At 46.9% G+C, this 12,548-nt stretch overlaps 2 protein-coding genes and 1 pseudogene across 3 annotated transcripts; 2 read left to right on the top strand and 1 right to left on the bottom strand.

Annotated features, from left to right (window-relative positions):
• Positions 1-3,467, top strand: LOC101786559 (IAA-amino acid hydrolase ILR1-like 3). The gene is made up of 4 exons (XM_004981079.3): positions 1-441; positions 1,624-1,749; positions 2,364-2,678; positions 2,764-3,467. Exons 1-4 carry the CDS (start codon positions 142-144, stop codon positions 3,286-3,288), a joined length of 1,266 nt encoding a protein of 421 aa, XP_004981136.2. The 5' UTR covers positions 1-141; the 3' UTR covers positions 3,289-3,467.
• A 132-nt stretch (positions 3,468-3,599) lies between these two features.
• Positions 3,600-6,416, top strand: LOC101786166 (annotated as a pseudogene).
• Positions 6,417-7,541: 1,125 nt separating this feature from the next.
• LOC101785481 (mRNA-decapping enzyme-like protein) lies at positions 7,542-12,124 on the bottom strand. 2 transcript variants are annotated; one of them, XM_004981077.3, is made up of 8 exons: positions 11,738-12,111; positions 11,599-11,639; positions 10,681-10,730; positions 10,010-10,154; positions 9,455-9,508; positions 8,783-8,912; positions 8,118-8,639; positions 7,542-7,922 (listed from the first exon to the last, which is right to left on the bottom strand). In XM_004981077.3, the coding sequence occupies exons 1-8, from the start codon at positions 11,951-11,953 to the stop codon at positions 7,866-7,868; spliced, it is 1,215 nt and encodes a 404-aa protein (XP_004981134.1). In that variant the 5' UTR covers positions 11,954-12,111; the 3' UTR covers positions 7,542-7,865. The 2 variants fall into 2 exon arrangements, with proteins under 2 accessions (XP_004981134.1, XP_004981135.1); XM_004981078.3 differs by lacking the exon at positions 7,542-7,922 and having other exon boundaries at positions 8,422-8,639; positions 8,779-8,912; positions 11,738-12,124.
• Positions 12,125-12,548: the final 424 nt, after the last annotated feature.

Raw genomic sequence — 12,548 nt, 5'->3', positions numbered from 1 at the left:
CCGACGAGGATCCCTCGCGGAAACAAACAACGCGAGCGGGCGAGCAAAGCCCCCATACCCAAGCAGCGCCGACACGGCGACACCTCACCAAGTCAGCACCCCTCGCCCGCCAAATTAAGCTCTGCTCGCGTCTCGATCGGCATGGCATCGATGGCAGCGGCGCCGGCGCTGGCGCGGGAGCTCCTGGATGCGGCGCGAGCGCCGGGGTTCGTGGAGTGGCAGCTCCGCGTGCGCCGCCAAATCCACCAGCACCCGGAGCTGGCCTTCGAGGAGCACCGCACCAGCGAGCTCGTGCGCGCCGAGCTCCGCGCGGTCGGCGTCCCGTACATATGGCCCGTCGCGCGGACGGGCGTCGTCGCCACCATCGCCGGCCCCGCGGCGGCCGCCGGCGAGGGACCCGTCTTCGCGCTCCGCGCCGACATGGACGCGCTCCCCATCCAGGTGCGTGCGCCTCCGCTTCCGTGATTGATCCCGAGCTCCGAGGTCACTGCCTCATCAACGCATTTGTTTGCCATGGCTTGATCGAATTCGAACCTGTATTTTTTTTTTGCGGATTTAAATTCGCATCAAGCTAGATTGTGAAGAGCGGGAAAAAACGCATCATTGAAAAAATGTTGCAACTGGTCAATCTCTTGTTTGTTCCTACGTCCTATACTCCTATACAGCCCAAATATGCCATTCTTGACATTTATCAACGTCACCGGTACTCGTCTCTTGTATGGTCTCCCAAAAATGATCCTTGTGCTATTCGTCTTTTTTTTTCTCGAAAATACGCAGGAGAGCTGCGTACCTTTGTATTAAGAAGAATGAGTAGAATTGTTACAACGCGGGCCTATCGAGCTCACACACACGGTTTTGAAATGTAGCTTGAGCTTACATGGTAACTTATTTACATCCTTGTGCTATTCGTCAAGCAAGCTAGCTTGATAGCGACTAACAACTATAGAAAACAGCCATTGTTAATTGCTTCCCTTGTCGTTTCATGTAACCGATTGAAGACGCTTCAGATCCTTGGGTGATACACTGAATTTTCAGGCTTTCAGTAGAACTAAACAGCATCAATTAAAAAAAGACAAAAAAGGGGGGGAAAGATACTTGTGCTATCCGTCAAGTAAGCTTTGGTAGCGACTGATAACAACTGTACAAAGCAGCCATCGGTAATTGCTTCGCTTGTCGCGTCATAAAAATGATTGAAGATAGGCAGCATCATTTATTGTATATAAAGAAAAGACAGAAAAACCACTGGACAGCATCTCAAAGAAGGGGCAAAAAAAACATAACACTGAACTAGAAACAGAGAGAACAAGCAGACCATGGTGTCAGCAGGACGTGATAAAACATTTTCTGGCGCTCCTTATTACTTTTTATATGTGCATGCAGGGGCGGATCCAGAACGGGGCTGCGCCCCGGGCTGAGCTGTTAAATCACACCTAAAATAGTCTAATTTTTGTCTCCTAAGCCTCATTTTGTTAGGCTAAACAGCACATAGGTTAAAGGGACTCCATGATCTCGCCCCGGGCTGCAGCCCGGGCAGCCCGGGCCCTGGATCCGCCCCTGTGTGCATGTAATCCTATCAGATATTTGGTTAAATGACTTTCCGTTTGCCATGTGCTTCATTGGCAGGAAATGGTAGAATGGGAGTTCAAGAGCAAAGAAGATGGGAAGATGCACGCTTGTGGCCATGATGCTCATGTGGCAATGCTTCTCGGAGCTGCTAGGCTGCTTCAGTCTCGCAAGAACGATTTGAAGGTACTCTTGTCCACTTTCAGGGTTCAGACTCGTCTTCAGAAAATTTCAATATCATTGCAATTCACTTTAGAGTTCTGAAACTCTGGTTCCAATTGCTTCACCTACAAGATAATTTAATTGGAGCAAATTGACACGCTAAATTTCCATGTTCTTAAGAAAACTCAAGTTGACTTTCAACTGATGAGAAGTCCATTCCTGTAGCTGGTTCCAACAATGGCAAGATGATTTCTTGACAAATTTATAAGCATCCATGCTTTTGTTTGTGCAACTTCATCCTGATGCTTGCAATGTGAATTTGCGCACGCGAAGCATGAGATGAATTTAATTTGCCACAAAGAACATGTCCGTTGGGAATTCTGGAACTTAAACTATAGCCATCTGAATTTTTAAGTCCTAAATTCATTATCCAACTGCTGTGATGAGTGCCGTTCGAACTGATGGTCAGAAGCCTCAACGAGTACCTTTATAAGACATGCCAACTTTGCAGCAGGTTTAGGTGTCGTGAAATGAACAGTTTGCCTTTTAAAAAGTTACAGAAATCAACAAAACTGTTCCAGTAAATCATCAGTTATTACCAGGATTAAAAAATTACCCATCTTGATTATCATCCTCAGGGCACAGTAAAGCTTGTCTTCCAGCCGGCCGAGGAAAGCCACGCCGGCGCGTACCATGTGCTCAAGGAAGGCGTCCTGGACGACGTGCAGGCCATCTTCGGCTTGCACGTCGACACGGGAATGACAGTTGGCACCGTCGGCTCGAAACCTGGGCCATTCCTCGCCGGATCAGCTCGGTTGACGGCGACCATCACAGGGAAAGGTGGGCACGCGGCGGGGCCCAACCTCACCGTCGATCCGATCGTCCCTGCGTCCTCCGCCGTGCTCAGCCTTCAGCAGCTCGTCGCTCGCGAGACCGATCCGCTTCAGGGCGCCGTACGTTCAGAATGAATCTGCAAATTCATTGTAAATTATACTCCGTATGGTCCAATGCCTTGGTAACGGCCGGTCTTGCTTGCAGGTGGTCTCGGTGACCTTCATCAAAGGAGGCGAAGCTTTCAACGTCATTCCGGAGTCGGTGACCCTGGGCGGCACATTCAGGAGCTTGACAAACGAAGGCCTGTCCTATCTCAAGAAGAGAATCAGGGAGGTGATCGAAGGGCAGGCCGCCGTGAGCCGCTGCACGGCGGCCGTCGACTTCATGGAGGAAAAGCTCCGGCCGTACCCTGCCACCGTCAACGACGAGGCGATGCACGCCCACGCCAAGGCCGTGGCCGAGAGCATGCTCGGAGAGGCCAACGTGAAGCTGCGGCCCCCGATCATGGCGGCGGAGGATTTCAGCTTCTACGCGCAGAAGATCCCGGCCGCCTTCTTCACCATCGGCGTCAGCAATGAAGAGATGGGGAAGATCCACCACGTGCACTCGCCGCACGTGGTGATCGACGAGGGCGCGCTCCCGATCGGAGCCGCCTTCCACGCCGCCGTGGCCATCGAGTACCTGAACAAGCACGCCTCTGCCTCGGGCTCCGGCAAGCTATTGGCCTGAACATGCTCTGAGCATCTCAAGCATCAAAATTCAAAAGAGCTGATGAGACGAACGGGAACGTGATTTGTGTATTGCCATTCATTGAAATTGCTGAACAGACAACTTTTGATTTTAGTATTTTACCATTTATAGTGACGAAATATGTTGCTTCGGAGTCAATTTTATGGTAGGTAAAAGCAGGAGGAATGGATTTTAGGCTTCAAAACGGCCGTTTGTATTTCAGACACTGCAGTTTGATGGGCGGTAGTGTGTGCAGTGCAAACGTGCCGCACGCTTGCACGTCGTTTATGAGAGATTACCACGGGCGCCACGCGACCATTCGCACCGCCGTCTCCTCCTCCTCCTGCTTCGGCCGTCCGACCTGTCCGATGGCAGCGGCGCCGGCGCTCGCGCGGGAGCTCCTGGAGGCGGCGCGCACGCCGGAGTTCGCCGAGTGGCAGCTCCGCGTGCGCCGCCAGATCCACGTGCGGCGCGAGCTCGACGCGCTCGGCGTCCCGTACGTCTGGCTCGTCGCGCGGACCGGCGTCGTCGCCACCATCGCCGCCCCGGAGGCCGCCGGCGCAGGGCCGGTGTTCGCGCTCCGGGCCGACATGGACGCGCTCCCCATCCAGGTTCGTGCGTGCGCTTCGCGTTCTTGATCGATCCGGACTTGCAGAGACCTGATTCACTCACCCGATCTGAGCATTTCCGCGGACTGCAAACGCAATGTTACAAAGGGGGTTTTTTTTTTTCGAATTCATATTTTTCTTAAAAGCGGCGAGGCATCAATTTTGTTTATTTCGACCTCCTAATTCCTATACATGCTTTTCTTGTCAATGTCACTGCCAGTACTCTCTTGCGTATCTTCGTTATCGGTTCTTGCGGATTTTGTGTGTTACACTCGATTATTACATCCCGACGTAGCCACTTCGCCTAATTGCCTGTCGTATCATCCTATTGGTGTGGATGGTCAATGATTTCGATTGCTGACCTCTCGCTTGCCGTGTGTTCTATTGGCAGGAAATGGTAGAATTGGGAGTTTAAGAGCAAGGAAGATGGGAAGATGCATGCTTGTGGGCATGATGCTCATGTGGCAATGCTTCTAGGAGCTGCTAAGCTGCTTCAATCTCGAAAGAACGATTTGAAGGTATTACCATTGAACATTGTTAGTTCTCCATGATATGAGCTTCCCAATGAGACAAAATTATGCATAAGAACCTAATGTTGACGTTCAATTGATGAGTAGACCATTGCTGCACATGGATGCTCTAGTACCCAGAGAGCTTCCATGCTTTTCGGGAGGCACAAGCACAATTGAAAAATAGAATTAGGTGCATGGTTGCAGTTTAAATATGCACATGTGAGAGCATGAGATGCAGTCTACAATCTGCAACTCTCCTATATCTTGTTGGTAGCTTATTATCAGGAATTCTGGGTAACATGGTAGCCATCTGACTTGCATATTTCTAATATAATGCCCAACGGCTCTTTTGAGTGTCTGGTTTTGACTTGCAAACTGATGGTCCAACGCCCCCGTTGAGACATCTTAACAGGCCAATTTCACATGTTATGGAAATGATCAAATTCTGCTGGAGATCACTTACCAGGTATTGTATCATTTGATCCGATACATATCCAACTTTTGCCTTAGAGAGTGTAAATTTGTAAAATTGTTAATTTTGCTGGTACTTGTCTTCTTGATACGTCCTTAGGGCACTGTTAAGTTAGTCTTCCAGCCGGCGGAGGAGGGCCACGCCGGCGGGTACCATGTGCTCAAGGAAGGCGTCCTGGACGACGTGCAGGCCATCTTCGGCTTGCACGTCGACACGGCTCTGCCGGTGGGCACCGTCGGCTCCAGGCCAGGGCCGTTCCTTGCCGGGTCATCTCGATTCACGGCGACCATCACTGGGATAGGCGGCCATGCGGCGGAGCCCCAGCTCGTCGTCGACCCGATCGTCGCGGCTTCCTCCGCAGTGGTCAGCCTTCAGCAGCTCGTCGCTCGGGAGACCGACCCCCTACAGGCCGCGGTGCGTGCAGATCGTCAGCATGTAATTAATGCCCCTACAACAAGCGTCGCGCCGTCGCCATGGCCTCATCGTCTTGCTTGCATTGCAGGTGGTGTCCGTGACCTTCATCAAAGGAAGCGAAGCTTTCAACGTCACTCCAGAATCTGCGACTCTGGGTGGCACCTTCAGGAGCATGACGACCGAAGGCCTGTCCTACCTTATGAAGAGAATCAGACAGGTAGCTTTCGAAGGCAGCAAGATGATTAAATTAAAAGACCTGTTCAGGAAAGTAGGGATTTTCAGATGATTTTGTAGGAGTTTTCACATGAAAACGAGTTGATTTCTTCGCATGTCGATCGGCAGGTGATCGAAGGGCAGGCCGCCGTGAGCCGCTGCACGGCGACCGTCGACTTCATGGAGGAGAAGCACAGGCCGTACCCGGCCACCGTCAACGACGAAGCGATGTACGCGCACGCCAGGGCCGTGGCGGAGGGAATGCTCGGAGAGGCCAACGTCAGGTTGTGCCCCCAGTTCATGGCAGCCGAGGATTTCGGCTTCTACGCGGAGAAGATCCCGGCAGTCTTCTTCGACGTCGGGGTCTGCAATGCCGAGACGGGGGAGGTTGATCACCTGCACTCGCCACACCTCGTCATCGACGAGGGCGCGCTCCCCATCGGAGCTGCCTTCCACGCCGCCATGGTGATCGACTACTTGAGCAAACACGCCTCATCAAGCTCCACCTAGCTTAGCTCAAGATCAGTGCAACCTCCAGCAGTTGGTTTACTCCTCCTCCGAAATACACTCGGTCCATGCAAAGCAGCAGACAGGGTCAATTATATGCCACCAGCCAACTGGCACGAAACTTGCCCAAACTCTGTGCAGATCCCAGCAGCTGAAATCAGCTCAGCAAGAGAAACAGCAAAGCTCTTCGATCTCAGTATTAGACCAGCAGCATATCTGTGACTTTTCATCAGCAAAGGTGGCCTCTCAACAAAGAACGCGAACTGGCCAGCCAATGTTCCTGTCAAGCAAATTGTTACCTGATACATTAGCATTTAGCAGGTAAAAGGATAATAATGAAGGCACCACTTCTTGTCTGAAGAACTTACCTCTTGGAGATTTGGATTGGTTGAGAAATCATCACATCTTGCTCCTATTTACAAAGTTGAGAAATCATCGCAACTTTGTAAATCTACCATTGGCAATACCTAAAGTCATATTGAGGATATACTTAAATTGTTCACCCTAGAGTTGTTGTTGAGGAGGCATGCTAGGTTTAGCAACGGCACTGGTTTAGAATAGCATCCGTGCCGCATATGCCACTGCAATCTATAATAAATTGTTCACCCTAGAGTCGTTGTTGTTCGTATGTTGTGCATGAATTTCGTTTCTATTTGTTGTGATCGAAACGGCTATGTATCTAATGGCCGGGAGTTAATTCATTTTTAATTATTTTCTCGAATCTCTCTACCTCTCTCAAATTATAAAGTTTCATATTGCAACCAAAAGTGATATTTCTAAATATTTAGTGCTTCCAATGTAACTACATATTTTTTTAAATATCAGACAAAATTACACGAAAAAAATAAAAAATAGGGTTACCGGTTGCCGTTTCAACCGGCTATAAACCAGGCTGCTGGTGGGGAGCTACCTGCTGTCGTTTCAAGCGGCGATAACAGGCTACCTATGTCCAGCGCAATCCAGACCTCCAACTGCCATTTCAAATGGCGGTAGCTACCGCTGTTTGAACCGGCAGCAGAGGTCTATTTCTGCAAATTTTTCGATCGCCTATTTTTTTCTGCAAAATCGTAAAATAAAAAAATAAAAAATGTTGGAGTAGTAGAGTCCTCTCCACGGTCGTTCAGCATACTTCACAGAGGCGAGCACGGCGCCACGGCCCAGTGCGGCCCACCAACATAGCATCGTGGAAAGGCTCTAAAAAAAGAGTGATTGGAATGAAGAAGAAACCGTGCGACGCTCTCCCTTTTTTTCCCGTGCTAAAACCACGAGCATTTTTCCAGTTCCCCCGAGAACATCTTTTCGAGTAGCTATTCACATGCCATAAAATCAAGACAGCCACAGAGCAACAAATCAGTTGTTTTCAAGACACAATGCCACAACAGCAGTAGCAACTGCTCCTGCACTTATTCTGGTAGAGCGCGTAGAGCAGGCAGCCAACTCCAGCTGAATCTGGCTGTTTGACAGTTCCAAAAAAGGGTGAAGCAACTGAACGGCTTAACAGACAGCTTCTAATTTGACACTCACTCATAGCATGTAAAGAGTATATTCACAATTATTCAAGATACTCGATCAAAAGTTCACTTCAGATGTTAGGCAGCAACTGGCCTGGGCTACCTGTATGTTATGGAACATTGGCATGCCTTTAGAAGTTAGAACGGCTCACGTTACAGCTCAAACTACAAAAGCACGGTGTTTAAAACCCCCTCGGCCTCTACATTTCATATATCAACCTACAACTCAAACAGTGCTGTTAAAACTCAGCCTCTACATTTCGCAGACCAGTCAACAAAGGCTTTGACAAAAGGCTACACATGAGGCACCTAAACGGCTGCCGCAGACACAACAATCTCTTCAAGGGTGCGGTCTCTTAACCATCTCCCGGTAGACCATATCGATGAAATTATCATTCTGCCAAAAGAAACAGCAGTCTCAGAAAAAGTTTCACAGTGAAGACGAGGGGGATTCTGTTAGAGACACGCTTGTGAAAATGTAATACAATATTTTGCAGTAATAATTATTGCAGTCCATCAAGGCTATACATCTAACAATTATTGCAGAAATAAAAAGGCCTCAGTTGAGCAGAGTCCAAGAAAGTGAGAATACCTGTACAAGCCTCCGTAGTGCAGCCCCAACTTGCTCTCTTGTTATCACCTGGCTATAAGATGCTGGTGGGGTAAGCAATGGCAACGGATTAGGCGGTGGGAATGGTTGAAGCAAGGGCATGCCATAAGGTGGATTGGGGGGCACAGTGGGTAGTGAAAAGGGATGGAGCAAGGGTACAACTTGTGGTTGATGATTGGCAAAGGGAGGATGAGGTGGAGGAACAGTAGACAGTGATGAAGCTGCATTAGGTAGTGTTGGCTGCGTAGATGCCATGGGTGCAAGGAGTTGTGGTTTTACATTTAGTAGACTTGCAGATTGGGTAGTGGCGGAGCTCTGTGGTCTATGAGCATCAAAGGGCCTCAGAGTAACTGATGAAGTTCGCGAAGGAAGCATACTGTGCAAGGAACAAGCCTGCGGTGCACTAGCATTATGCAATTCATGACTAGAAGAAGAAATAGTCCTGAAAGATTGGTTTGGTTGTACTGCGCCTGTTCCACCAATCATATCTACACATGCAGCTACCTGTTTGAGAAAATTAATGTGACGGTTAATCTAGATTGCAAACAATCATAATAAACATAAAAAAACTTTTTAAAATAATAAATTACAGCTACGGAAATTGAGGAAAAGAATTACAGCTATGAATAGAAGGGAAGTTTACCTACCTTCGAAGGGGTTAGCAAGAACTCTTCAACATCATCTGCTATCATGGTAAGTGATGTTGACCGTTCTAGAGTATCTTCAGCTGCAGGTAGAGCAGATGAAACAGATGCTGCTTCCTGCTCTTCAAACACACTGTAATAGGCATAGTAAGATATAATTTCAGCAAAACACCATAGATCGCCAAGACACCATCTATATAGGTGGTGATATTCTGAGTTCAAGGGGATCAATTCAACAAAGCATTACATTGTATTTTGTATTCTGTGTTTTCCAACAATATATTAGAGCCATTCAATGTTTATCCCTCTTGTGTTTGAAAAGTCTAATAAATATGTTCACATTAAACATTGACCGATTCACATAATTTCAGTCACTGTGGTTCTTATACGTAATGGTCTATAAAAAGTCTACTTTTGTATCCATTGCAATAATCACACTGCCTGAAAGAGGTAATTATAGTTAGCATGAGAAAATGACTGAAACAGCAACCTAACTTTGTATCAATGACCATATGGGAAATGAAAATACTGAGAATGAAGCTAGAAATGATTAGTAAAAGAAGATGCAGACACAAAGAGTAAATAACAAGTAAACTATAGCAACTCCTGCCTTAATAATTTCCACAGACAGCCTTCTTTCCAATAAAAACAGGAACGCATGAAAAATTGATATACCTTTTGGAAGGAAGCTTTGCCTTGGGAGACGCCCTAGAATATGCATTCTTTATCCTGTACATTGAATGTGAGGCTAATCAGTACGAATAAAAATAAAGAAAAGTACACAAAACTTGCAAAATCTTATCTTGCCCTCCCCCTCAATTCTGTAACACCAAATCGATACAAATAAGGAACTACAATTCAAAAGTGGCTAGGGCAGTTAGTATCAATCAGGATTCAGGACTCAGGATATATTTGTTACACACTCATATATAAGGTTGAAAAGCTTGAAAAACTGAGGTTTCTGTGCACCATGTAGTGAATGATAACAGGATCCAGTACCAGCGTACAACAAATTATTATTTAGTATATCAATAATTCATATATCAGACAGGATGTGCACGCACACAATTGTGAGATGCCAATATTAGCACTTAAGTGGCAAGAAATCTGAGACTAGTCAAGGTTATTTCCATAATTGTGAGCATCTGGTAGAAAGGATAGTTCAAAATAGATTCATGACACCAGTGAGGATGAGATTAAAAGGAACAGAAATACAAATTAAATATTTACCTTTTAAAAAGATGTCCAACTTCTTCACATTCCTTTGGGTTATTGAACAAAATTCCAAGGATTTCATCTGCGGCATTACGGTACATCACGTAGGGAACTTGCACCTCGACATCAAAATCCGTCAAGAGATCTTCGACTAGATTTTCTGTTTTAGGATAAAGACAACATAAAATTCACATATTTAATGTCGCCATTAACATAAAAAAAAATAAGCAGGAAGCATAGATAAACAGCAAAATCACTTAAAGAGGTTGCCCAAGATAACGTTTCAAGGTGCCATTTGAAGTCAAATTACCACGGTTTCCCTTAAACAACCAGAATTATGCTTTGGTAAAGTTTTCAGCTGAGTGAGCGAGCAATGCTTCTGTCTGTGCAATAGCATAAACAGCAGGTGTAAGAGGAACTTTCAATAATGGAGTTGTTATGAGGCCTAAGTTATCAGGTTCCCCAACATGAATATATCAGGAGCCAAACATCTAATACTATGTATTTAATATAACAGATAAGGCTGGAAGCAAAGATTCTTAACAAGATTATTTACTGATATCCATCTTTCATTGACAAATGCTCCCCCCAGTTCCACAATCTAGGATTTATTTCAACAATCTTCATGGTCAACCTGAGTGAATTTGCACAAGTGTGTGTTCAATAAAATAGGTGTGCAAGCATACCTGTATTTAGTTGATTCATGACAACCAATTGGAATCTGGGCTGGGTATTCCTACAAGAATAAGTTCTTATCATTGCAAAATAAGCAAGATAGGACAACACGAACTGCACTCGTTGGGATTGATAGAGTCAACATCTTCACAGATTAAGTACAACTATGCCAGAGTATCAGCTTAATAGTTAATACAGTGTCAGTGTGTCACTAGTTATGCCAGAGTATCAGCTTAATAGTTAATACAGTGTCAGTGTGTACCTAGTTGAACATTGGCAACATCACATTACATGGTGAAATTGTCATCACATAATTTAGTAAAAACAGTTTCACCTATAGTGAAAAAAATGTTGCTGAACATATTCCAAGGTGTATGTTATTTAGGATTCAAGTCTGTACTTACCTTTGTATGTTTCAGGAACATGCATTGCCAAATCCATAGATGAGTGATAGCATGTAGTAGGACCATGATCAGCAAAAGAAAAATGATCTAGTATATGAGTGTACTATGCTTATCAATTGCAACATAATAACATCTCAATCAACCAACAGCCATATCAACATGTGACAAAGAGCAGCTACTGCAAAAGTGACATCAGTGTGTTTAGCAACAACGAAAAATACCATGCGTCCATGCCTAATCCTTGAATCACTTGCATGGAAACGACACTGCTGTTCCAGAGGCAGTAGGAACTGGGAACAAAAGCCAGCAATATTTTCACCAGCAACTAAATCATACTACTATTTGCTGCACAGTGGGGTTGCTGGACTACAAATAATAAGCACCCAAGCAGCCACGAATTCTAGGCATCCACTCAACAAACCAAATGACACCGTCACACCGAGGCCTTAAGTATAGCATAAAGCCATAAAGTATAGAGATCAACAGAATCAAGTGACAAAATCAACAGAGTCCAGTAGTGCAAACCTCTTGACGACGAAGAGCGACCCCTCCACCGGCTTCCGGTTCTGCAACAAACACGCGCGCGCACAAATCAAGGTTCGGAATTGCAACAGGAAAAAAAAATCGAACGAGGGAGGGCGGGGGTTTTGGAACGGTACCGTACCCACTCCTGGATGTCCTCGTCGAAGCTGTACGGGACGACGTGCGCGGCGGTGATGAGGATGTCCGTGACGGCGGGGTCGAGGCGCCGCAGCACGCTGAGGTTGAGCACCCGCGTGGCCTCCCGGTCCCACCCCGACGCCAGGTTGGGCGCCACCTTCAAACCGCCGCCGCCGCCGCCTCCGCGCCTGCGCCACATGGGCGCGCGTGCCCTCGCCATAACCCCAATTGCCGCGACCTCGCCGGAAACCCTAATCGCCGCGAGAATTTTCTCCGCGCGGGTTTTTGGAGGGAGGAGCTGAGCCGCGGCGGGATTAGAGAAAATTGTGCTTGCTCTCTCTGCCTGGAACCGGGAAAGGCTTGCAGCGCACACCGGCTCGGAAGCCCGGTGTTCGTCTGGGTCCACTGGTCAGTGGATCTGGCGTCCATTCCCACTTGCAGCGACTGGAAAAAAGTTGCCGTTGTGATTCTCTCTATTTTCTTCTCCGAGATTTCCGGGGGGCCTAAATTGGGCTGATGGGCTTTGGTTAAATGTCGCCGAGAATGAAGGCCCACCAGTATAGAGTTTCAGCCTGATGGGCTGTTCAAGAGGCCTGTTGTCTCCTCTCAGAAATAAAGGCCTGCTGTCTGTGAATACCGAATAAGACTCGTGACCAAATCCAGCTACACAAAGGCCATGTGCGGGGGTGTTTGTTACCTTGCTTATTTTTAACGCATGTCACATCGAATGTTTAGATACTAATTAGTAGTATTAAATGTTTATAAACCTATGCACAAATGGAAGAGGGCTAAACCGAATCTATTAAGCTTAATTA

Source organism: Setaria italica, chromosome IX (genome assembly GCF_000263155.2).
Source record: "Setaria italica strain Yugu1 chromosome IX, Setaria_italica_v2.0, whole genome shotgun sequence".
In the NCBI taxonomy this organism is placed as follows: Eukaryota; Viridiplantae; Streptophyta; class Magnoliopsida; order Poales; family Poaceae; genus Setaria; species Setaria italica.
This window is presented reverse-complemented; position numbering and strand designations above follow the sequence as displayed.